General features: G+C 40.3%; 1 protein-coding gene across 1 annotated transcript in view; it reads left to right on the top strand.

Annotated features, from left to right (window-relative positions):
* The window catches only part of Lrrc9 (leucine rich repeat containing 9), a 46,910-nt gene that overhangs the window by 17,255 nt on the left and 3,190 nt on the right, over positions 1-26,465 (top strand). The window contains exons 12-22 of the mRNA XM_038337839.1: positions 2,048-2,180; positions 4,487-4,609; positions 5,624-5,727; positions 9,491-9,703; positions 12,125-12,244; positions 12,851-13,042; positions 14,294-14,419; positions 16,953-17,087; positions 18,505-18,682; positions 20,262-20,482; positions 23,796-23,918. Of these exons, the coding sequence (XP_038193767.1) occupies positions 2,048-2,180; positions 4,487-4,609; positions 5,624-5,727; positions 9,491-9,703; positions 12,125-12,244; positions 12,851-13,042; positions 14,294-14,419; positions 16,953-17,087; positions 18,505-18,682; positions 20,262-20,482; positions 23,796-23,918 (1,668 nt within the window). The remainder of the gene's footprint in view (positions 1-2,047; positions 2,181-4,486; positions 4,610-5,623; positions 5,728-9,490; positions 9,704-12,124; positions 12,245-12,850; positions 13,043-14,293; positions 14,420-16,952; positions 17,088-18,504; positions 18,683-20,261; positions 20,483-23,795; positions 23,919-26,465) is intronic.

Raw genomic sequence — 26,465 nt, 5'->3', positions numbered from 1 at the left:
GACCAGGCTGGCCTTGAACTCACAGAGATCCGCCTGCCTCTGCCTCCCGAGTGCTGGGATTAAAGGCGTGCGCCACCACTGCCCGGCGGTCGGTTGTGTTTTATACAGCAGAGGGTGGGATTCCAGAAGCAGACACTGGCTTCAATCCACCTCCCTTTCAGCAGATCCAGCGGTGGCCAAATGACATGTGCACTATACTTGAGAGTCTCTTAAACACAACACCAATTTTCTCTCTGCTAAAATACTGAATCCTCACTTCCTGGGCCAATCTTTCTTATCCTTCGAGACTCAGCTAAGGGGTATTATTCTCTTCGTAGCTTTCCCTGATTCTCAAGCAGTGGGGGCACTCTTTCTTAGTTTGCAAGTTAATTTTTTAAAAAGTCAATTAAAATGAAGAACTATACAAAAAAAAAAAAAAAAAAAAAAGAACAGCCAGGCCTGACATTCCAGCTGCCTGCAAATCTGTGACAGGAGGATTGTAGTTTCAAGACCTGCCTAGGTTTCAGAGCAAGTTCAAAGCTACTCTGGACAACTACCTGAGACCTTGTCTCAAAATAAAAAAAAAAAAAATCAAAGGAGTCCTGAGACTCGAGTTTTGTGGCAGAGCACTTGTCTCGCTAGCTTCAAGAGGCTATAGGGTCAGTCCCAAGAAAATGGAGGAGGGGTGCAAACTGTATACAACCCAACAGCTCCTCGAACTTCACATGTAGATTTACACACACTAGTCCATTGTAAATCTTCGACAGTGTTCCAAATTGCTAAGCACTGGTTTCATTAAGTATCAATCACTTGAGAATCGTTGTTGCAGGACTTTCTTCATGTTGAAATGCCATTATCTGTAAACCTTTCTCTACGAGCGCATAAGGGCAAGGGCCATATTTATAGACTAAGTTCTCGGTAAAAATCTGGAGAACGAGTGGATGATGGTCATAACTCTTTTATGTATGATGTACCTTAATGTATTTTCTCCTTTTAAATAATTTTCCTTTGCCCAAGCCACCATCCATTACTGCTTTCTATTCATTCAAGAAGGGTGTCTTGTTTGATGTATCTTGATGTATATTTTTAGTAATTGCTCATAGTTCCTGTCTTCTCTCTGTTCCCTGAGGGCCAAGGTTGTAGTGTGGCTTCCCACTGCTGTGCACAGAGACCGTAACTGAGCAGGTGGGGCTGTTCACTGCAGGGAGAGAAGAGCGTTTGCTGAACTGTGGAATTTGTAGTCCCAGGAGCCACACTTTACGTCTTTGGGTAGCTTTGGGTTTCCATTAGACAAAAAGGAAAAAGAAACGTGTGTGTGTGTGTGTGTGTGTGTGTGTGTGTGTGTGTGACATTTCAGAAAAGACATAATTCCAAACAATTTGGTTATTTCTCAAAAACTAATGATAAATTTAAAATTTCTGAGGTCGTAAGAAGAACACACAGATCTGAGTTCAGGTGGTGATTCTGCCAATTTCTCTGCCCATCTCTGGATACTCATATGATCTCTTATAGCTCTAGTTTCTTATTCAGAACAGTGATTCTGTTTGCTTTTTAGAGTGCTCTGTACTTACTCCTGATACAATTTGGAAGAAGTGAAGTTTGTCACAACAAAAGCTAAGATGTTTGTGCACAATTAGAAATGTTTTGTTTCTGGAAAATAACGTAGACTGTGTGGCATACACAGAGATGAATGAGATCCTTTGCGGCTGTAGTGCCTCACCCCCATGGGCCCTTCTTTTTGGAGTTAGCTAGAGCTTCCCACAAGTCCTTGTTGAAAGCTGTTGACCCCTGCACCACAGGGCATTATGGGTTCTCTTGACTTGGCTAGTTTCCCAGGAACATTTTTTTTCCGTTATCACTTCTTTATAGAGCTATTTGCAAAGATTTGAATGTTTAAAGTAATTTGCATAATGAAGCAGCACCTGGAGGTTGTCTCTTTCTTGCAGATTGCTTTGGCAGACATAGAAATATAAAATAAGCCATCTGCATTGAAGTAGAAATGTTGTCAATTTTGTTTTAAAAGAAAAAGAGTAGAAGGAAGTCCTCAGATTTGTTTCTCCCTTTATAGCCCCCTCTCAGAAGAGAAGCTGTTACCCTTGTGAACAGCCTCAGTATGTGCGAGTGCCCCCGAATTGAGTTCCTCCAGCAGAAGTGTAAGGAAGAGATGAAAAATCCAGCCGATTATGACCTCCTCAGATACGGTAATTAATACACACAGTGCTTCTGAAGTCGCGAGTCCCTCACCTCCTCAGTCTCTTCCGGGTCATCTTCATTCTTGATTTTATCCGAGAGATTCTGTCCAAATTGTTCTGTGTTATTCTCCCCAATGTAGCGGCACACTTCTCGCAGGCTAGCTGCACTGTCAGCTAACGCTCAGTGTCCGCTGTGTAAATAACAATCCGCTGACACTGACGAAGGCAAGAGTCTGCGTCACTCAGAGATCTCATCCAAAGTCGGTGTTTGTTCATATTGTGTTGCATCATAAGAATGAACTCAAAAGCATGTACATGTACTTCTTCACACCAACTCCACAGGAAAGAGAAAGGAATTGGCGTGTATGTGAGCTAATCAGATAAAATAGTCAGGAAGGTTGGACTTCATTGACCTGAGTCATCGCACTAAGGTGGTGGCAAGAAAACCTGATTGATTTCCCGTCAGCAGGAGACAAGTTGTGAGACTTGTGGATTAGCCATTGCTCTATAGGAGGCAAGCTGCATGATAATGGATTCAGTTACTAAACGCTATCCTTGCCGTCAGTGCTGTCAAGGTGCACTCTGTGGCGTGGGGTGGTTGAAGAAAGAAGGCACTCCAAGATGAAATAAGGTCTTTGTGGCAGCAAGCAGGCCCAGACTCTCTGACAGACTGAACCCCGAACAGCAGTACAGAGGCATAGTTATTGATTATTACACAAGGTTGTTTCAGGGTAAAGTATTTCCTCATACCAAGGTCCCTAATCTAATCGATATGTCTCACTAAAGAAAAGTGTCACATGCCCTCCCCCCCAGTGACACTAGTCCTTTACTATGTATCGTGTGCAATACACAATATTACAGGAACCTCAGGTGTGCCAGAGGCAATGCTCTTTCAGCAAAAAAGGGAAAAAGAAATTTATGCCCTGACAATGCTGAAGCATGCATGGGAAGCCCATATATGGTGGTTCTGTTGACCTTGTCCATATTGGGTTTCATGGTCTAAGTGGATGAAGACTACTGACCAGATCTCTTCCTCAAGAGGGCACCAGATCTCATTACAGATGGTTGTGAACCACTATGTGATTGCTGGGAATTGAACTCAGAACCTTTGGAAGAGCAGGCAATGCTCTTAACCACTGAGTCATTTCTCCAGCCCAATAATTCTACAAATCATGGAAAACAATCACTGTTTTTTTACTAGGATTCTTTACTGTTTACCACAGTGATTCTCAAGGTCAAAGTACTTCTAAGACACAGTTATTCATTCTTACGTCTATTCCAGATACAGAAACTGCCAAATTCCTACAACACAGTGTAAGTACAAGAACCAACTTGCAAGACGCGTATGGGAGAGTTTACTTACAGGCTGGGAGAAAAGGCCCGCTTGTCATGTCTTCTCTTGCTCCCCCCCATCACTCCCCAGAGGAAGGGGTCTGAAGAAGGACCAAGGCCCTCCCCATTATATCCAGCCTGAGCAAGGTCTCCATCCAAAGAGAATGGATTCCAAAAAGTCAGTACAAGCAGTAGGGAGAAATCCTGGTGCCACTGCCACTGGCCCCCATCTATTCTTTCATCCCTCAGTCACCAAACTGGCTGAGCACTGGATAGGCAGAACTTTGCTTTGTGCTCAGGCTGGAGCACCTGCTGTGATGGGATGTGAGGCGTGGGAGTAGAATGCCTGCCTGGCATGTTGGGCACTCATGTACTTACTGAGTCTTTGAGAACAGCATCCCAGGTCCCAGACTGCAGTTCCGCTGGAATTCACTACAAACTGTAAACTGTGCGTGATTTACAGTCCTTCGAGTAGATAAATGTCATCAGAAAGTCCAGCTGATTGCTAAATCAAGGACTCTTTACTTGAAATAAACTCTGATACTTTGAAATCATGCTTTCTCATTCCCATTATTAGAAAAGCCTCATCTTCACTGTGACTTAATACTCCCAAAATGCATTTTCTAAAGCAGCTTCTCCTGATTTACATTTTATATCCTGTGTATGGTGGAAACAAAGAAACGGGGCTGGAGAGATGGCTTAGTGGCTGCTCTGCCAGAGGACCAGAGCTCAGGTCCGGCATCCACATTGGGTGGTTCATAACCACCTGGTAACTCCAGTTGTATGTAATCCGACACCTTCTTCTGGAACAGATGCTGCACTCGTGTGTACAAACCCACACACAGACACATACATATACACATAAATAAAAAAATTGAAAAAATCATTTATTTATATGTAACGATTAGAAATTTTTCAACTTTTATTGACTCGTAGGAATTCTTTGTCATATTTGTTAAATTATGTCTATGTTTCATATTTAGGCACCATCCTCATTGCGAAGGTTTTCCTTGGCCAGAGCGTTCAGGCTCGTGAACAGGAGCCCATCAGTAAAGCCAACTATCCCATGGTTAACTCGGTGTTCATGCCTCAGAAACATTTGCTAAGTAAGTCTGCCAAAAAGAAAAATGTGTGGTTTCATACTTCTCAGTATAAACATCTCTAATTAACACATCAGTTTATAATAGAGCTAATGGTCTAAACGCCACCTACCAAGACCTATAAACTTTTCTATGAAAACCTACCTCTGGATACTAATGATTTTTCTGTTACTCACATTAATAAGATATGTGTGTGATTATTTCACCAATTTTCATTATTATTTGTGGGAGAGTTATATGTATGTATGTATGTATGTATGTATGTATGTATACCCACCTACACACTCAACTTTCAGTATCTGGGGAATTAGTTCTAGAGTATGCATACACACAGACACACACACACACACACACACACTACCTATAGATATCAAACTTCATGGATTATCAAACCCATATCAAATAGCATAGTATGTATATGTCACCTACACAGTCTTCCTGGATGTATTACACCATCTCAATATTGCTTTAATACCTAATGCAGTATAAATGAAATGCTGCAAATCATGGCTGTATTTATTATTCCAGGAATAAATGACTAGAAAAAAATCTCTACATGTTTACTACAGACATTTTTCTTTAAAAAAAAAAATAAATAAAGTTCTGCTCGGCAGTTTTTGAACGCATGGTTGCAGAAGCCATGCAGATGGAGGTTTTTATGTGTGAGTGTGTGCAAGTGTATTCATACAAATGTATGTAGGTATTAGTTTTCAAATGATAAAAGGGAACCTTTAATAAAGGTCTCAGAGTGCTACATTTATCCAAACTCCATGGTCATTTATTCACTGGCAGGATGCTAAGCATAAGCACCAGCTGTAGAGGAAGGCTGTCATCATCATCCTGACCTTTGTGTTGGGGTACAGGAAGATTCCTGTAACACCCTCAATTTTATAGCTGCGGGAAACTAGTAGTAAGGTTTTGTTGTTACTTCTTCATCTGTACTGGAGTAAAGAGGTTTGCTATATTCTGAACGTTTGTCTTGCTTGATTTTTTTTTTTTTTACTCTAGATTCTATCATAGGACAAAGACATTGCGGTTGCGGCTATCGGCAGTTCAAGTGGTTTGTCTTTGACCATGACCTTGTTTTGCCAGAGTACATCGTTGATTTTGAGTATATCACAGTGGTATGCATTGCACATTTTTTAAAAACGGAGATTCCTTAGCTGGGGGTTGAATCTAGTAATGTTATGCTGAGCTTGTATTCTATATGCCTACTCATGCTTGTGTGTGTGTGTGTGTGTGTGTGTGTGTGTGCGTGTGTGTGTGTGTGTGTGTGTGAGTGTGTGTACAATGACTGTTCTGTGAAGGTCTGAATTTTCAAACCGTGTTATTATGATGCCTGAATACTTTCATTGTGTGAGCATATCATAGGAGTATTGTACATTTATAGCATCACTGGGAAAGATGCCTATAGAATAAAAATGAGAAACCTCCTCCTTAACCTCCCACTCCTTTTTTTACCAATACATCCACCTAATGGTTCTGTGAGTTTATCTTCAATCCTTTTCTATTGACACAGATGACAACACACACAGCCTAAGCTAGTAGAATAAAGCTCCAAGCCTTGCTTTTCACAATACATTGCAAACATATTTTGTTTCATAGATGTACAACTTCTTTCTGTGGCTGTATACAATTCAGTAAAACCCTGATTTAAATTCTCCTGTATTGATAACAAATACAAGTCGTATGTAGTTTTAGCTATTTAAAACATTTGAGTGAATATTATTATTCACATATCTTTATACGACTATAGAAGTTCATTGCAAGAGAGAGCTAATGAGAAAAATAGAAAGTCAACAGATATATACGTTTTAATTTTTGACATTGCCCCATTTCCTCCACAGGGTTTGACCATTTTACATGTTTCCCCAGAGTGTGACAGGCCTTGTTTTTTGCATCCTTGCCAGCATGGTACACTATCATTTTTTCCATTTTCTTAAGCAAAATGAAGAATATTTCGGGCTTCACATGCTTAAAATTATTCACACTATTGCAAGTCACCTGTTAAATTCTTGAATTAGTTCAGTGAGGCTGTTGCTTCCATACTGATTTTATATATTATGGACATTGATGCTTTATTTTATAGTGCAAATAGTTTCTGTTGTCTTTTAACTTTACCAAAGGTTAACATTTTAATTTGTAATTTGTGAATATCTCACATTTTGGTTCTCTTACTCTGCCCCAGTGTGGATTAAGAATTTTATATCCTTTTTCAAAGATCTTATAAAAAATTCCTCTTTCCTCGGTGCTTATTTAGTTTACTTTAAAACTTTTGGCTTTTCAAATATTACCTAGAAATTGCCTTAAATTGTGTGATTTGAAGAGCTAGTCCACTTGTTTTCTTAGATGAATACTGTCTACTCATTGTCCTTTGTGATGTATTTTGAAATTCTATCTCTCATCAAAACCATTTTAAAATTTAAGAAACCTATGTTAAATCTTTGCTCTGTTCCATTGATTGATTTATCTTACTTTGGACTCTAACCACATTTGTTTTGGTTAAATACAACTTGAATACAACTTGATCATGTATTTTATTTTATTTTATTTTATTTTATTTTTTTTTTTTGGTTTTTCGAGACAGGGTTTCTCTGTGGCTTTGGAGCCTGTCCTGGAACTAGCTCTTGTAGACCAGGCTGGTCTCGAACTTGATCATGTATTTTAATATGCCATAGGATAAATTTTCTTGCCCCATCTTTTAAGAACTTTTCTTATCTATTCTTGAACATTTTGGTTCCACAGGAAAATTAGAATCAGCTTATCAGTTTCTATTAAAAACACCTTTTGAAAAAATTCTTGATCATTTTTTCCTCAAACTCTAAATCAGTTTTATCAGCTCTAGTTTAAGATTTGATTGAAATTGTAGTGAGTCTGAAACTTCATTTAGGATGAACTGGTTGTGTGTGTGTGTGTGTGTGTGTGTCTGTGTCTGTGTGTGTGTGTATGTGTGTGGTTGTGTGACATGTGTGTTTGTGTGTGTATGCACAAGTGTGTATGTATACATTTGTGTGTGTTAGTTGTGTGATATGTGTGTTGGTTGTGTGATATATGTGTGCATAAATGTATGTGTATGCGTTTGTCTGTGTGTGTTGATTGTGTGATATGTGTATATTTGTGTGTGTTGTGTGATATATGTGTGTTGGTTGTGTAATATGTGTGTTGTGTTTGTGTGTGTGCATGAATGTGTGTATGTGTTTGTGTGTGAGTGTCTCGGTTGTGCAATATATGTGTGTGGTGTGTGCATATGAATGTGTGTGCGTGTCGGGGTCAACGTAGGTCATCATCAGGCGTCTTCATCTATTAAGTCTCGTTAATAGAACAACCTTGTTGCTCTAAGACAGGATCTCTTACAGAACCAGAAGCCTGCCCACCCCTGGCTAGGCAGGCTAGCTAGCAAGTTCAGGGGATAGCCCAGCCTCAGTCCCTCCGTGCTGGGGTTACAGGCACACAGCCATGCTTCTTACCCGAGTGCTGGGGATTCCAGCTCAGGTTCCTGTGCTTACACAGCAGGTGCTCTTACCCCTGGACTGTTTCCCTGCCCTGAATTAATTATTTTGAATCGTTGTCTTCTTGTCTAGAAAGATGATGGCTTGCTTCATTCAAATTGAGAAGACTTCCTTCTGTCTTTAATATATTGTATTAAATATAATTCTGGGCATTTTATATTTTTCACTGTTCTCATAAGGGGATTCTGCCAGTCAAGCACACAGAAACTCAGACAAATAATAATCAGTAGTTCATTTAACTCAAATGGCAAGGAAGCCAAGAGGAGGGCAATCCAGACACAGTGCCAGCAAGACACCGGGCTTGCTGTTCACACCTGATGAGCTCTGCACTATAGATTTTGTCTCTACTTATGGAGAGTTCTCTTCTCTTAGTTCCTTTATTTCTTCTTTTCAGTTCTCTGCTAAGTCTTCTGAAATCCACACTGGGGAAGGGGCTCTGAATTCATGTTTAAAAGATGTGGAGATGACTTTCTATTTTTCTCTAATATTGCACCTCTTAATTCTTTGCCCTGGATTTTTTTCTCAGTACTGACTTCCAGGCTGACAATTAATCTGCTGTTATAGTCATTTGTTTTTTTAATATTTATTAAGTATTTTTATTTTAGTAGTTGTTTATATATTTATTAAAGTATTTGTGCTATTATTTTCTATAGTGTCTTATTACTTTATTATAGATTCCAATCCTGCTAAGTTTAAAAATTATACTATGTTTAATTACTTTGCTTTGTTCTAGGGTCAGGTCCACTTGTTTGCATAGCTCTTACTTACTCATTCACAGTTCTTGCTATAATTGCTTACCCAATAACTACAGAGAGGAGCTTCCTGTTTTATTTATTTGTCTGTTTGTTTGTTCCAAACATTACATTTCTTTTTTTTTTTTTTTTTTTTTTTTGGTTTTTCGAGACACGGTTTCCCTGTAGTTTCTAGAGCCTGTCCTGGAACTAGCTCTTGTAGACCAGCTGGCCTCGAACTCAGAGATCCGCCTGCCTCTGCCTCCCGAGTGCTGGGATTAAAGGCGTGCGCCACCACCGCCCGGCAAACATTACATTTCTTAAATTTTATCACTGCATATGTTTCTGCTTAGAAGTTACATTTCTGCTCTTCCCTGCCACGTCCATCCCTTCTGCTTTATGTCTGATAATTTCTAGACCCATGTTTGTGTTCTATGTCATATGTATCCTTTTCCAGTTTAAAGAAATCTTTATGGGTGAGAATGGACACATCCATGCTTAGCTCATAATCTTGTTGTATGCTTATATATTTATTAAAGTGGATATTGTAGTTTAACTGCAAAAGTCAATTCTTTTCTGTACAGCCTATTTGGTTTTTGAAATAACAAATAAGCAACTGAATTTTCAACATTTGAAATATTTTTTAGGTCAAAGTTCACTCTTTACTTTCTACATTAAACACTGTTATTCTAGAAGAAGGCAAGAAATATTCTGAAGGATTAGTATTCTCGCAGGAGTTGAAATTTGATGATGAGGTTATGAAGATGGAGCCCAGGATTAAACCCCGCCCAAAACTCATTAATTTGGATGATAAGGCGATAATTTCCCTTGCTAAGACTAACATTTACAGCCATATTGTGGTGAGTATTGTGAGAAAAAAAAATGGGAAAAGGAAACTTGAATTTGAAGTTTGAATCTAGTATGTGGAGTCTAAATTTACTAAGTTACTCTGTGATGTTGCCAGGAATCACATAACTTGATTGAAACGTGCCCAGCCCCCTTCCGGTGCGTAGACTAGACCAATATTCTCCAGCAGTCACCGAGTGAGACCTGCACGTGTCACTTTAAGTTTTCCAGTGCTTTGCCACAGCTTCGTTAAGGCAAAACTCGTTTTAATGATACATTTTGTTTAACCCAAATATATAAAATATTTCAACATGTAATCACTATTAAAATTCATTAAGGAGACATATTAGTACTAAGTCTTAATTTTGGAGTGTATTTTCTACCAATGTCATGTCCAGCCATCTATTGGGTGTTCAATAGCCACTTGAAGTAGCTTTCCAGGTGGCAAGTAATTTTATTCTGAATGATCAACAATCTCACTTTGAATGATTTAGGTAAAAGCAAAAGTTTCTAATCAGTGTCTAGTATTAATCAATGGGTATAGGAAAGCTTTGTCTTTACATACAAGTTGACAGAATTTGAGTTAAAATGACATCTATACATTGAGTCAACTCTACTTGAGATGGCAGCCTTCCTTCATTTAAATAAAATTCAGGACAGGAGAGCCAATAAGGTGCTTGCCACCAAGCCTGATGACTTGATCTACAGACCCACACGTAGAAGAATAAACCTACTGCAAGTTGTCTTCTGACTGCTACATGTGTGTCACAGTGTGCTCACACATACACACACACACACACACACACACACACACACACACATACAAATACCTAAGTGGGTGGATAGATAAAATAGACATAGCATTTAGCATCATATTTCAAAAACTAATAGGAGGGAGGTTCCGGGAGGTGCAGCAAAACCCCGTCCCCATGCCTGCTTCACCCAACCTCATCTAATCTTTTAAAAATGCAAATCTGATCATGTAGTTCCACCCACCTCAGACACTCCGATTTAAAATCCTCACATTTTGCCATTACTCTAAAATGGTCCCAAAATCTTTAACTTGGTCTATTAGCTATTGACTAAGTTAAAGCTGGTGACAAAATTTCTACCCAAACCAGTGTTATCTTTTTTAAATAAATAAATAAATAAATAAATAAATAAATAAATAAATAAATAAATACTAGACACAAAGGTATCTTGTGAAAAGGGCAGGTGGCTTTTTCTTAAATAACCCATTAGAACTCCATGGACTGCCATCAACTCCACCAATACCCAGCATAGTACGCGGCACACACTAGACGGTCTTTAGTTACTAGTTTAAAATGCTTGTGTTTGCATGTGTGCATTTGTGTGTGCATCCTTTGAGAGTGCATGTACAATATACATAAGCCAAGTAAGCCTTACAGAGAAGATGAATTCCATTTGGGATATACAAATGTGACAAGCATCTGTATGAACTATCATGGATTTCCAGAATTGTCTGCACAACCTAGGCTTTCTCCCCAATTCAGTCAATTTAGAATACTCTGAGAAACCAAGTTGTTTCTCCCTGAGAGGAACTCAGTTGTCTCTGCAGCCCAAGATGATTATAGTGCGTGACCATGGCTGACAGTACACACCCGAATTTATCCCACAATGCCACTGTGACTGCTGGGGTCGGTTAGTTGTTTTGTACATTTCCTTGTGCCATTTTTTTCACTTTGTAATCTACCCACAAACACCTCTTCACGTGGAACCATTCATAACTGGGTTTTGAAAACAGAGAAGCATGTAGCATCAGCACGTCTAAACAAAAAAAAAAAAACGCAATAACATTCATTTTGTGTATCTGACGAAGAGACGTGCAGGGACCGTCTGGGCCATCTTCTGACGTAGCCCTGATCTTAGATGGCCTCTCATCTCCTTCTTTGACATTCTGTCCCCTGTTTCAAGACTCTAAGATTTTCTTCCTCGGTCCAATGGCTCAGTCAAGGTGCTCCCTTGCCATTCCTTTCCTGTGAGGTTTTCTGCCTAATGTCTCCAGTCAGGAGAGCCTCCACTGCACACTGGCTACCTGATAAGCAGATCTTCCCTAATAAATACCATAATCAAAACATTTATTCATGAAAAAGAATTTTTGCTAATTGTTAACAAGCTTAGACCAAGTAGTAAGTCATGGTAGTCACCTGCCAGGCCCATTGATGGTGTTAGAAACTATTTTTAGCTTTCAGCATCACATAGCATATTCCCTCACTGTAAGTGCATCCTCTGGGTTTCAGTCAAAACAGCTGTAATCCCATTTTGCATTATTGTAGATGATTTAATTATTCTACACTTGATCTTAGCCAAAAGACCAAGAAGCAATGATAACTAATACTTTAGATACTAGCACCTAGATTATGTCACAGAAAGTAATGTATTTTATTTTTAATTTACATTTTATTTTGCCTCAGAATCTGAACCTGCACGGGAACAGCTTGAGTAAACTGAGAGACCTTTCCAAGTTAACTGGACTTCGAAAACTGAACATTAGCTTTAACGAATTCACTTGCTTAGATGATGTGTATCATTTGGTAAGAGCTGCCCTTTTGGAATGTAAGCAGAAAATCAAATGCATAGCAGCAGGGATCACGGGCTTATTTCATGAGGCCCAGCTTTAGAAAACCATGAGCCCCCAAAACAGAAAATGATAGAATAAAATTAAATTTCTGTCTCTAAGGATGTACTCTGTGAGGGAAGTCATTTCAAAAGTATAACCAGAAGTAAAGACATATTTGGGGGGGGGGTAACAAGTTGTCGTGCAAGTCACTGTTTGCCACCTCCCTCCTGTGCAAAAAAGACCCTGCGGCCTGTGTTCAGAGAGATGGGAGACCTATGCTGTAGTCTCTTAGGAGTATTGGCTTTGTGTGTATGTTTGATAGTAATCCACCATTGTCAAAGTTATAATCTAACTGAATAACTTGCCTACAATTTGTCTTCCTCTGCATTTATAATGTGCCCCGGGGTCTCTCATGTTACAAGAGTAAAGTTTGAACTGAGAAAGACTTATTGTTGCTACCCCATGGCAGTGTGACTCCTGTGGAGGTCTTCTGTGAGTTTTGTAAGAAAGCATGTGATGTGTTTGAAGAAGCAGAGAAAAGCACTTGGTAAATACACACCCCTATTTCTATGTGCCGCAGTGTAACCTCGAGTATTTGGACGCCAGCCACAACCATGTGATAACTCTGGAGGGCTTCCGAGGCCTGATGAAACTGAAGCATTTAGACCTGAGCTGGAACCAGCTGAAGAAGACGTGCGATGAGATCAACGTGCTGTGCAAACACACCACAAGCCTCCTCACCCTTGACATCCAGCACAACCCCTGGCAGAAGGTATGTGACAAACACAGTCTCCCTGCCTTGCTGCCCAACAGGGGCCAAAAATAGACAAGACACCCTGGCTTCTTGTGCTCCCTTAAAGTCCTTCATGGAGTGAGGGTTAGGGTGGTCACCTAATGAATTGAAAGTGATATCATGACAGATCTCTTGGAACCTGTGACAGTTTGAATGTTGTATTGCTCTAAGAGTGATTAATGTCATAGCCATTTGCAAACTCCTGGAGGACTCCTATGTCAGTGTGTTAGAATGCTTTTGTATGACACACAGGAGCCAAGAATGATCTGCTATGGTGAGGGAAGAATACTATTAAGAAGGTAGCAGCATTTTACAATGTGCCCTAAACTCTGGACAATAAACATATAAGTTTATTTTGCTATTTCCATTATTCATTCTCTTTTAAATATGGCAATCATATCCACTAATAAACCTGAATTATAAAATCATTCTCTATCATAGAAAGAAAATTTGAACATTATTATTATTATTCATATTATACATTTAAGGTTATCTCCAAGTATTTTAAATGGGCCCAAATTCATAACTTTAAAGATCTTCTTCATTGCTTCTAAAATATATAGAAACTCACTTGAGAGGCACTTGAGAGGCAGAAGCAGGAGAATTGTGAGTTCAAGGCCAGCCTATGTTCAGTAGTGAAACCCCATCTCAAGAATAAATAACTAAATGGCATTTGCAAGGCTATGTTTATTGTTTAAAATGTACTGGCAAAATGATCATTTCCATTAAATGGACCATATTACTAAATTTACATCATTGAAATTTTTCTTTTAAGCTAAGTGAAAACTGAACAATGTTTTTCTTTGGCTAAAGCAGAACTTCTGAATGGTCACTGTTCCATCCCATAGTCAAGTTGGCCATCAAAAGGCAGGAGATCCATGCTGAGTCCAGCACAGAACTCCCCTGGCCTGGTGTCTACTCGATAAGCAGGAATCGCCACCTAGTTTTCCAATCCGTCCTCCTTTCCACCAAGTCCCCTTTCCAACAGCTCCTGGGACCTCCCTCCCAGAGCAGGAGACCCACACCCTGAAAGCTAGACAGGTTTATGCTTACAGAATTTATCTCCAACTATTATTTAAAGAATTAAATTGTCCTAATTTTTATAAGTATGCAGTAAGAAGAGAGATGTACAGATTTCAATTATATGGAAAAGAAGGAAGAGCTACTTCCCCGTGCCATAGTACCTGTGATATTTTATGCAAATTAACTTCTTGATATTTTTTTCCCAAGCCAGCCACATTGAGGCTGAGTGTTATTGGCAGACTAAAGACGCTTACACACTTAGATGGAATCTTCATCTCTGAAGAAGAAACCAGAGAAGCTCTGAAGTTCATTAATGGAACAAAGATTACTCAGGTTGGAGTCAGTAGGTTACTATTCTTTGTGTTAGGTGGAATATACAAATAATACTTTGGAGAATTATCTTCTTTCATTAAGCTTGACATTTTCTCCTAACATATCAAAAAAATCAACATATAGTGATCTTACAACTTGACCATGTTTCTACCTCAATGTACCCCCACCATACGTCCCCATATAAATGCCAGCAGGCTTTCTGAATCACCTTGGAACAGCCCCAGATGCTGCTCCCTTCCCCCCAATATCTCCAAGACAACTATTTTCTGGTCACATGAACTTTCTAGAGGATGCATGAAAATAAACAGTGTGTGTGTGTGTGTGTGTGTGTGTGTGTGTGTGTGTGTGCGCTCAGTAAGCGTAGAAGGCTTTGGGAAAGCACAGTGTCTACTTAGTATCGGTATTGTGTGTAACTGGCTGGCAAAACATAACCTGTTAGCCTGTAGGGAGAGAAATGCCTACATTTTACAAATAAAGAATCCTGTCCTCTGGGTGTTGGGGATGTAGATTGGCGACAGAACATTTACTCAGCTTGGGGTAGACCCTGGGCTTGATCCCCACCACGCAAAAAGGCTCTACTCTTTCGCCTACTTTTTGTGGAAAACATGAATTCCTTAAACAATCAACAATTAGTTTGGGATCTACTCAAAACGAAGCAAAGAAAACTTTTGTTGATAAAATTATAATTAATGCATTGAGAAAGACTTAAAGATTTTCCCCAATAGAAATCAAAGACTACTAAAAATTTTTAAGATGTAATATTGGTGCAGAATTAGAAGATAGACCAACAAGTTGGAATGAAGAACCAGTAGGAACTCAGCCCTCCTGGGGAGCTTGGCAGACAATAGACCCACCCACCTTTGCGGACCAAAGACTCAGTAGAAAGTGCTAGGGGCATAAATGCATTACAACTTCACTGCAAAAGGCAAAACCAAGAATGTTTTAGAAGAAAATATGCTTATGATTCTTATGATTTATTCTTGTGACCATGGATTAAGAAGTTATTCATAAGGAAGGAGAAAAGCAGTCATAACCATGAAAGATGGGGTTTGTTCTCAATAAAACTGGCACAACCTTTTCGTAAAGGGTGCCAGAAGGAAAGAAAAACAGACAGGTAAGATGCCAGGGAAGGAGATATCAGCACAAGTACCAAAATACAGTCTCTATCAATATCCAGAACATGCACAGAACCAACTGATGGGGTGGGGGAGAAAAGATGCGGTTTGAGTTTGAAAAGGCATTTTGCTGGATAGGATATCAGAACAGTCAATCAATTTAGAAAAAGATGCTTTACCATATAAATATTCAAAAATAAAGGTTCAAACCACAATAATCTGTCAATTATCCTTAATCTTTCAGATTGGGGAAAATTTTAAGGTTCAGTTAGGATATGAGATAGCAATTATAATTGTTACAATTACTTTGGAGAAATTATTTGACTTTCCACCTCTCTCTTCACTTCCCCCTCTCTCCTCTCTCTCTCTCTCTCTCTCTCTCTCTCTCTCTCTCTCTCTCTCTCTCTCTCTCACACACACACACACACACACACACACACACACAGACTTCTCTATCCCAGCAGTTTTGCTTGGGATCATATTCTCTGAGGAAACCCTTGTGTATGTACAGGAGCACAAGGGCACAAGGGTCACCACCTTGGCAGTTTTCTCAGTAACAAAAGCTTGAGATGAAACATCAATGTTCATGGTCAGCAGAGCCAGTAAGAGAGTGCTATACAAAGCTAGAGGTGTAACTCAGTTAATACGCAAGTGCTTGCCTAACATGCAAGAAGCCTTGGGTTCAATCCTCAGCACCCGCATAAATCAGGCGTGGTGTGCACATCTGTATCTCTAGCACTTGGGAGGTAGAGGCAGGTGAATCAGAAGTTCAAGGTCATTTTAAACTACTTAGAAAGTTCAAGGACATGCTGGACTACAGGAGAAAAAGAAAAGAGAGTGAGGAAGAGAGAGAGAAGGAGTCACAAAGAGGGGACTTGCAGGCTACTAACTGCAAAGGAACTCCAGCTAAATGGCAAAACAGAGATAACCCCCATGTGCTGAGAAGGAGCAATGCAGCAGAATACACACTGTCGGTTTCCGATCGTTCCAACGATGTAAGGCTTAATGATGCACTGTGTAAGGACAAACAGGACAGAGAGAAGAAAACGAGTGAATGGTAGACAGAAATGTTGCAATGGGGATCCTTTCTAAAGAGTGGCCGGGATGGGGCTTGGAATGGAACTTGCATGACAGTGGTACTGTTCTAGCCCACAAGTCAGCCTCGAGAGGTCATGAGATGACTGAGGAGTACAAGTGGTCTTGGAGGTGCCTGATATCTTATAATGCCTCAAGACGTTTGCAAAGCAAAAACTGCAAGTTCAAACTTGATCTGGATTTGGATGGTGTTTTAAGGGACAGGAAATGTTTTAAAGTTGTTCATTGGATTCTTTATCTTCCCTGGAAAACAACTTCTTAGCTGTATGTAAATGCACGTCAGTGTGCTCCTACGTCATTCACCATATTTTCTGTTTTATTAGTTAACTCTCTTACAGCATTCCAGTTCCGAAGAGGAAAGACCTCGGATGCTTAGTGTCTGGCCTTCCGCCAAAATTCTGACACAGATTTCAAAGTTAGGACCACATTTCCATCTGACTGGGAACTGGCACTTGAAGGTAACGGCTTATTCTACTAAACCTTATATCATCTTATTTAAGCTGATCTATGTATTCAACATCGGCACAAACAGACTAGGAACAAAAATTTAAGGAATAAAGTAAGATGGGAGCAAAGAATTCAGATGGACCTTGTTCGCAAATGTCAAGTGTACAATGCACTGTATTTACATGTAGTCATGATATGATAATTTAGGCCTTCGGAACTCATTTTTTCTTGAAAAGTTGCAGCTTTGTGCCCTTACACTTTTTCCCCACAGCCTCCCATCTTCATCCTCAGAAACCACTAGTCTTCTCTCTGCCTCCATGAGTTTGGCTATTTAGATTCCAATCTATTTAGATTCCAATCAAACAGTGTTTAACATATAATATGTGGCTATTATATGAAATAACATACCTTAAATATTTATTATTTTAATGGTTAAGTATGCTTTAATAAAATTAGGAAAACATATAAGGCAATTTATCATTTTTAAGGTAATAAATATACTGCATGTATGTATGTATTTCATGTATAAAACCTGAAATGCTAGGGCCAAGTCTAGATAAATGTTACAGGGAGCTCGTCTTCAACTGTGGTTATCCCGGAATTGGACATTTAGGATAAAGGTTGGTTATAAACCGAAGGGTAGATTTTTATACTCAGCTTTAGCCAACTTAATGCTCAGAGACAGAGATCAAGCCAACATTTTAATGACAAGGGAGCAGGAATTTTGGCAAGAGAATTAAGAGTTATCCAGGCCTCAGCCAGGGACAAGTCACAGCCCCACCAGCTTCTTGCTTCATAAGGCCACCTGACCACATCAGAGTCCTTTCTAGTCCAGACATGAAGGACCTCAATGAAGCTTATCAGACTCTTGAAAATGGGGAATGTTGGTGACATCTTTATCATGTAATGTATGTTGATACTGGGCTGCTGTGCAGATTCTGTGACAGTCTTGGTGGTGCCAAGTTCTTGAACCAGAATGACGCTTTAAGTGTGTTCCAAGTGAGCTGAGATGGCCAGGTTGCTATATCTACCACTAACAATGGACTGAGTAAGCTGAGATGTTCTGTCTGCCACTAGCCATGGACCAAATGAGGCTGAGGTAGCCAGGTTGTTATATATCACTAAAACTGAACCAAGCTGGAAAGGAGTGTGCCCTGAGGCAAAGTGTCTCCGCAGCTAAGACTGTCCCCAAAGGGGACAAATGTCCCTGTAGCTGCAGTGGAAGCCACTGTGTCCATAACACAGTGAATATCCCTATTAGAATCTTTTGAAGTTTTAACTTTATTGTAAACTAAGAGTTTCCAGTTTTTAAATGAATTCTAGTGTTTCCTTGTCACATTTGGGCTGTTTTGTTAACATTTTAAATCTAATAATTTTGAACTTGTTTGCAAGATTCAGAAGTAACATGTAATATGAATTATTGTATAGATAACTGCCTTAAATTTAGATGGACAACATCTCTTTGAAATCACAAATCTAGAAAAATTGGAGAATTTGAAATGGGCATCATTCAGCAATAACAACCTCTCCAAAATGGAAGGCTTGGAGTCCTGTGTCAACCTGGAGGAGCTCACGTTAGACGGCAACTGCATCTCAAAAATAGAAGGTGAGGCAGAGGCTTGGGAAGAACCACCGAGTCTCAGTAACTCAGTAACGCTAGGGACAGAATTTCCAAAGGGGGAGATATCTAGAGAGACTTCAGGAAAGCCTGCGTCAGGGTTTTCTGAGTATCTCCTGACTGTACTGCTGTGAACTCCTCAGCATGGGGAGCCCCGGGACTCTTCCCTAGACCTCTTTCCTCTCCCTGTGCAGGGGACTGCCATCTATTAGCAGATCAAGTGAGTAGAAGCGAGGTGGCCAATCACATCTGTAGCACAGAAGGAATGCATGGATGGGACTTACCTTGGAAAAGATCAAACTGTCCCCTACGTTTTGTAAGATAAGGAATTAAGGTTATATTTAGAAATGTAAATGGGAGCAAAAGTGAAAATTATACTTACTGGAAATTAAAAGTGGAAAATCTGTACACATTTGACTTCACTTACAAACAATTACTCTGCTTTAACAGGGCCTCAGTCATAATAAAATGAGTATATTCTGACTACTTTAGGTTTAATATAAAAACATTTATCTTATACCAGAGAGTAGAACAAAATTCCCTTCCCCAACAGAGTTTTCTAGATTCCTCAGATCACTTTAGTCTGCGCTTGTCTGTGGCTAAAAAGCCCGGCCTTTAGATGACATGTTCTGAAATACACTAAATTCAATTTTCTGTGACTGTCTCGGCTTCTCTCCTGACCCTCACTTGAGACCTTTAATGGCAAGAAATTGAAAAAAAAAATCTCTCTGTGACCTGCTAACAACCATCTCTAGTCTCCCTTCCTAAAAACCATTCTATTTAATTCCATAGCCCCTTAGGAGTAGGCTTGGCGTGCCCTTCGTATGGATGAGAAAATGGAGGTGTGCTTGTATCATCTACCATAGCCCTGTGTGAGGAAGCTGAAGCCCACTATGACTCCAAAGTTCTCCTCTGTCTGCCAGGTGTGGTGACACATGCCAGTCATCCCAGCACTCAGCTATCTGAGTCCGCGGAACTAGAAACTGCGAATATGAGGCCAGGCTGAACTACATATTGAAACCTTGTCTTTGGAAAGAAAACAAAACAAAGCAGGGGTGGGGGCCCTGCTTCCCCAGCTCCCTCCTGCCTTCATCTTTCTCCACTGCCAGCAGCACAGGGCAAACATTACGGATTGAGTCTGCTGGGAGCAGCCAGCTTCTAAGTTTCATTCTAAAACTAATTTTAAGCATGGAATATGAGAACTGGGCCAAATGGTTTTCATTAATACAGCTGATTCCATAATTTCCAGACTCTCTTACTCTGGTTTCTAGTCTTTGGTGTTCTGAGAGCTGGTAGCTATTTTACCTTTAGTTTTTGAAGGAGAAATTGTTGCCTACAAAGTGCCTTTCTTTAGAGATTCAAAATCAGAATTTGATGCATGAATGGGACTTTCTGTACGTGGCTGTGTCCTTCTGGAACACAGAGGAAGAAATGATGGGATGGTTTATTGGCATGTTCCTTAAAGTTGTTTAAATTCACAAGCAGAAGCACCGGTGCTGTGGCTAGCTTGTTCTGTGTGACACTAACCTGCTGTCTGAACCGCTCCTTGACTTTGCTGATATTCTAGGCATCGCCAGGCTGACTAAACTAAGCCGCCTCAGCATGAACAACAACCTTCTCACCGGCTTGGAGAAACATACTTTCGACAACATGCTGCATCTCCACTCCCTTTCTCTCGAGAACAACAGGATCACATCTCTGAGTGCTTTACAAAAGACGTTCACCCTGATAGAGCTGTACATAAGCAATAACTACATAGCTGTGAACCAGGAGATCTACAACTTAAAGGTGACCGCCCTGTGCTGTTTGTGTATGTCATGCTCACTGAACAGCCTATGCAGAAGAAAGCTCAAATATCAAATTTTATTGAAATACATTTGCATTCATTTAATGCAAATATATAAATGACATCAGTATGACAGCATCCTGGTAGATTTATGGGGTAACTTTTTACCAACATATTTTAATTGTGCAAAAGACTTTGCTTCATTATGACATTGTCGTGGCACATATAGTTTGCCTTGATCATATCCGTCCCACTTTATTACGCTGCCTTCCCTCCTGCCCCTCCTCCTTTTCCTCTCCCCACCCCTAATACTCCTTTCCCTTCTACTTTCCCCCACTAACTCCATATATGAGCAAAAGCACACAGTGCTTGTCTTCCTGAGGCTATCTCATTTTCCCTAAACGTAGTGATCCGCAGTTCCTGCAATTGCATGCATTTGTTCTTCTTCATGGCTGAATACTATATAATACTTACACACCACCTTTTCTTTATCCAGTCATCCATTGACGGGACCAGGAGCTAATTCTGTAACTTAGCTGCCGTGACTCGTTCTGCAACAAGCATGGCTGTTCAGGTGTCTGCATAATCAGTTGACTTTGGCTGGGGGAAGTCATCCACTGAGGAGCAGTGTATAGATCTACTTTTGATTTGATAAGGACCCCCTACTAATTTCCATGGTGACTAGAATAATTGACATCACTGTCAGATTGCATGTAAGAGTTTCTTTCTCCTCACATCACTGCTAATGTTTTCTGTGCTTGTTTTTCTTTTCTTTGTTTTGTTTTCTTGCTGACAGTATTTTTGACCGGGGATAAAACAGTTTGTCATGCAGTTTGGGTTTGCATTTTCCTGCTTAGTTCGTGTGCCTTCTTTTGTTGTCCAGTTGGATTTATTCACTTGTGTGTGCCTGTTCAGTTTATGTGCCAGTTTATCGATTGAATTATTTGCCCTTTGGATTTTTAATGTTTGGGCATTTTTATATATTTAGTCCTTAACCCAGAGTGTCTCCTGTTCTTCGGAACCCAGAGTCCCTCCCGTTCTTCGGTCTTTCTCTTCACTCTGGTGAATGTTTCTTTTCTGAGAAGTCTTCTTAACATATGCAGTCCTGACTGTCACCTACCGTCGGCCTTGCTGAGTTCCTGGCCGCTGGCATCCTCTTGGAAAGTCGTTGCTGCTGCTGACATCGGTAGACACTCCCTTCGCCTTCACCTCTCGCATCCTCTAAGTTTTCTAACTTTACCTCTGGTTTTACACTAAGATGTTTGATCCATTTTGAGTTGATGTTGTTTTGTTTGGGGTTTTAGATTTTTTTAATGTTTATGTGTGAGTGTTCTGCCTACCTGTATGTATGTGCACTGTCTGCATGCCTGGTGCCTATCTCCAGAAGAGGGCATCACAGGCCCTGGAACTGGAATTACAGATATTTGCGAGCCACTATGTGGGTGCTGAGAATTGAACCTGGGTCCACAGCAAGAACAAGTGCTCTTAGCCACTGAGCCTTTTCTCTTCTCTTGAGTTGATGCTTTTATAGAGTGAGAAATGGGGATGGATTTTGCTGTTTCACACATGGGTGTCAAGTTTTCCCAGCACTACTTGTTAAAGAAGTTCTTCTTCCGGGTAAATACTTTTTATATCTCTGATGGGAACCAGAAGACTGCATCTGCAAGGGCATATTCCTGGGTCGTCTGTTCTGATCCACTAGTCTGCGTGTCTGTTTTGATTTGAGAACCATACTGGCTTTTGTTCTGTTGTTTGTTTTCATTTTGACTCCAAAGTAGTTTAAAGTCAAGTAAAGTATCTCATTTTCATGGTCAAATAAGAGAACCCATACCTTCTGTGCTGGCTTGTTTTATGTCAACTTGACACAAGCTGTAGTCATCAGAGAAGGGACTTCAGCTGAGAAATTGCCTCCAAAAAATCAGGCTGTAGACAGGCCTGTAGGACATTTTTAATTAATGATAAATGTGGGAGGGCCCAGCCCATTGTGGGTGAGGCCACCACCACTGGGTTGGTGGTCCTGGGTGCTATAAGAAAGCAGGCTGAGAAAGACCTGAGGAGCAAGCCAGCAAGCAGCACTCCTCCATGGCCTCTGCATCAGCTCCTGCCTCCAGATTCCCGCCCTGCTTGAGTTCCTGCCTTGGTTTCCCTCAATGGACTGTGACTTGGGGTATTTCAGCCACTAAACCCTGTTCTCCACAGGGCGCTTTGGGTCCTGGTGTTTCATCGTATCAGTAGCAGCTCAATTAAGACACCTTCCTTCTAGCAGAAAACAGTTCTAAAGAGTCCCAGACCTGGCGTTCGTCAACAGGTCTGTTCTTAGTACAAATTTTCCATAACTGCCTATTGTATTTTATCAGTTTCTCTGAACTTTTTCTGGTCACTTTCGTTTATTTGCTTTGTTTTGTTTTTGTTTTTCTAATACTGGGCTGAGGATCAAACTCAGGGCCGCAGGCATGCTAGGCAGTCACTCTACTCTACCACGAGCTGTATCCGCAGCCCTTCATTCAGATTTGATCTCTTTAATTTTCCTAAAGAAACTACTAACTCAATACTACTGTATAACAGGCTTTACTGAAGGGATCAGCTTCAAATGCTCTGTGTGGCTTCATTGTCTCGTCAGTTCCTGGCCGCTCCCTGTGAGTGGTTTCATTTGCCGTGACTGGATTTTCTTCCAAAGACTTGCATCAGTTCCGTCTTTCCCTACACTCAGCCTCTGTCCGTCCTCTCCCCAGTGTACCATCTAAAGCTACAAAGGCAGCCTGGGTACCAACAGTGTCAGCAGAAAACAGCCCCATCGTGGTGTTGAGAAACTTCATTTCCTCCAGTCCACGCCTACACAGGGCCATTCCTTTACTGTAAGGGCAAAATTTCTCATAAGATTGGTTGTCCTACCTTTTCAGAGAGCTGATGCACTCACTTCCAGACTGTTTTTTTTTCAAGTGGCATTGTTTTTCACCCCCTTTACATAATGAATACAGAAAGACACCACCTAATAGGCCAGTACTCCATGACCAAAGTATATGGTTTTCAGTATATGAACATTTCCTCTAGACATTGCACTAATAATTTAACTAATACCTGTATCCTAAAAGGGATAATGGTATATAGCATGGACCACAGCAATGTTGTATACAATTATATATTACTGGTCTAAAGGGAAACCCTTGTACTTAAAGTATAATTAAAAGCACTGAAATTTTATGAAATTATAGATAATTCAAATATTAAAATTCAGCGTTCTCTAATCCCTGAAAAAATGACTTGCTGGAGTGTGATTTGCTGTATACATAGACTGAATATATCCTTATTATCTAGGGTTTATGCAACTTGGTCATCCTAGACATGTATGGAAACATTATTATATGGAACCAAGAAAACTACCGGTTGTTCGTAATATTTCATCTTCCAGAACTGAAGGCCTTGGATGGACTCCCAATTGTAAGTTGTTTTTATGAATCATGCCGTTTGATCTGCAGCGCATGTATGTGCATACTCACAGGTCACAAGCACCTCGAATATTGCTTATCTCTGGTATTTGACTAACATCTCACTGTGATCATTAAAATCTACCTCTCCAAAGTTCTTTTTGGATCTGGATGTTACAGTTTGCTTACCTGACCAATTCTTAATCGTCTCATATAAGACAGAGAAGAAAGATGGTGGCTATCTCTTCATACACTGCTTTCAGTGCCTCCAAAGTGAGTTCAGTGAGAGTGGGCTCAGCAGACAAAGACTGTATGGCACAAGCGTGAGGTGCTGGGCTGGGATCCCCAGATCCCATGTAAAGCTACACAGTGTAATCCGCACCTGTAACCCCAGTGCTCCCATAGTAAGATGGGAGTAGACAGAAGAATCCCCAGAAGCCCATGGTCCATCTAGCCTGGTGTGCTTAGCAAGGGACATAAAGCAAGGCCCAGGGACCTCCACGTGCGCACGTCATGGCACAAACACACACTCACAAAAGTGAAGGGCGACAGCTAGAGGTGTGATTTCATAATGTGTGAAGTCCTGTGTGAAATCTCCAGTAAACACTGCAGCCGACATGGCACAATTCCATGGAGCAGAGTAGGAAAAGCACACACCACAGTACCATCACCCCTAGCTTAAGAAATGCTTCTTAGTGCCTGGAAAAATACAATTATTAACAATTATGGAAACTATATTTGACCCAAAAAATGTAGCATGGCAAGATTACTTTAAAATACTAAATGGGGAACACGGGACTTAGGGGTGAATACAAAATCCTCGTCTGAGCCAGGTTCTGTAACAGGCAAGTTCATGCAGGACTCCCAAGCTCCATGTAACAGGGTGAGTGTCCAACAGATGCAGGAAGAATGGTTCCTAGTGTGATGTTACCTAGCTCTCATCAAACAAAAATGTGCATCAAATAATTTAGAAAACTGAGAGGCAACCATGGACAGTTTAGCACTCTGAGGCATTCTGAGAAGAGTACTAATCATAGCCCCACATTTTCAGGGTCTCACCAAACAAAGCGTAGCCATCCCAATAAACGCAAATGCTCCAGAACTGTGTGTGTTGGACGTAGTCAGTCCCTCGCTTTCACTAGGGGTGGATTTTTTAATGTGTAGTCGTATGTGACCAGCATTGCGTTTGCTCTCAATGTGGTGGAGCTCTTATTCTCTTACCTACATGCATTTGAAAGGTGTCATGAGAGAGATAAATGTAGGGGGAAGAGTCTTGTTCTATTCATTGGCGATGCTGTTATAAGTATTATATGGGTATTATATGGGTATTACAAGTATTATAAGTATTTCTCTTCTTATTTTAGCATTTCAAAGGCTCAGGGATAATTTCATGGCTCAATAGTAGACAACTCTAAAGGATATTATATTCTCTTTGTCTCTAACCCTAGTTTTTATCTGTTCTAACTTATGCTGTTCTTGGTCTTGATATTCATTATTTTGTTTATGCTTTTATTGTTTTCTTATATATTATGTTTCCTGTAAGCTTCTATATGTCCTTTGTAGAATGGGGTATGTCAAAAATCTATGAATTAATGATGGAACCTGAAGAATAGGCTGGAGAATTGGACTTCAAATTAAAAGGAATGGGAATATGCTGAATATTTTCAGAAGGAGAATTATATATCTAGAACCATATATTGAGAATGTTCATCTAATAGCAGTATTTGCCGAAGTAGAGCAAATAACACTCTTTCAGAAATTACTAAAATATTACAGGAGCAAAATAATGAGAAACTGAACCAGAAGGAGGTGACTCCGAATGTTGGGTGGGTGTGGTGAGACTCACCTTTAGTCCCATCACTCCGAGGCAGCTCCAGAGGCAGGCAGATGGTTGTGAGCTAGAGGCCAGTATGGTTGACATAGTGAGTTCCAGGACAGCCAGGGATGTGTAGAAAGACCTTGTTTCAAAACCAACCAAACAAAAACATAACGCTAAAACTTGAGAGAAATACTGGGAAAATTAACAGAATTTATCACTCATGGGCAGCAAACATGCAAAGGTATCTACAAAGTCAGCAACAATAGTGTTAGTGTTACTGGAGGGAGTTGGCGTTATCTCTTTGGGTTCTTAGCCTTCCAAAATGATTTTAAAAGAGACTCACTAGGAAGCTCAAGGTCAATATTACAAACATTTAAGAGAAAACAATAGGGCAAGAAAACTAGATTTCTCAGCAGCCATTGGGAGAGGGTTTATGAAAAGGAAGAAGAGAGAAAATCACGCCTTTTGAGTTAGGTCAACAAGACCAGCAATGGAAGTCAGTGACCAGTAACATGGCCGCAAGTAGGTATGTGGCAAAAAGGAGGGAGCTTCAGAGAAGGATTAAGAAGACCCAAAATGCCAGAGAACATGCTCAGGCTTTGGTTAGAATCCAAAAGAAAAGGACAGAAAAGGAAAAGAGAAAGTTACATTCTTCTGGTCAACGGTGGTATTTCCTGAAGGAAAACTACCTTGTCTCTCATTAAGGGATAATTATTCTTAGCAATTCTTTAGCAGGGCTTT

This window comes from Arvicola amphibius, chromosome 7 (assembly GCF_903992535.2).
Source record: "Arvicola amphibius chromosome 7, mArvAmp1.2, whole genome shotgun sequence".
Classification (NCBI taxonomy): Eukaryota; Metazoa; Chordata; class Mammalia; order Rodentia; family Cricetidae; genus Arvicola; species Arvicola amphibius.
This window is presented reverse-complemented; position numbering and strand designations above follow the sequence as displayed.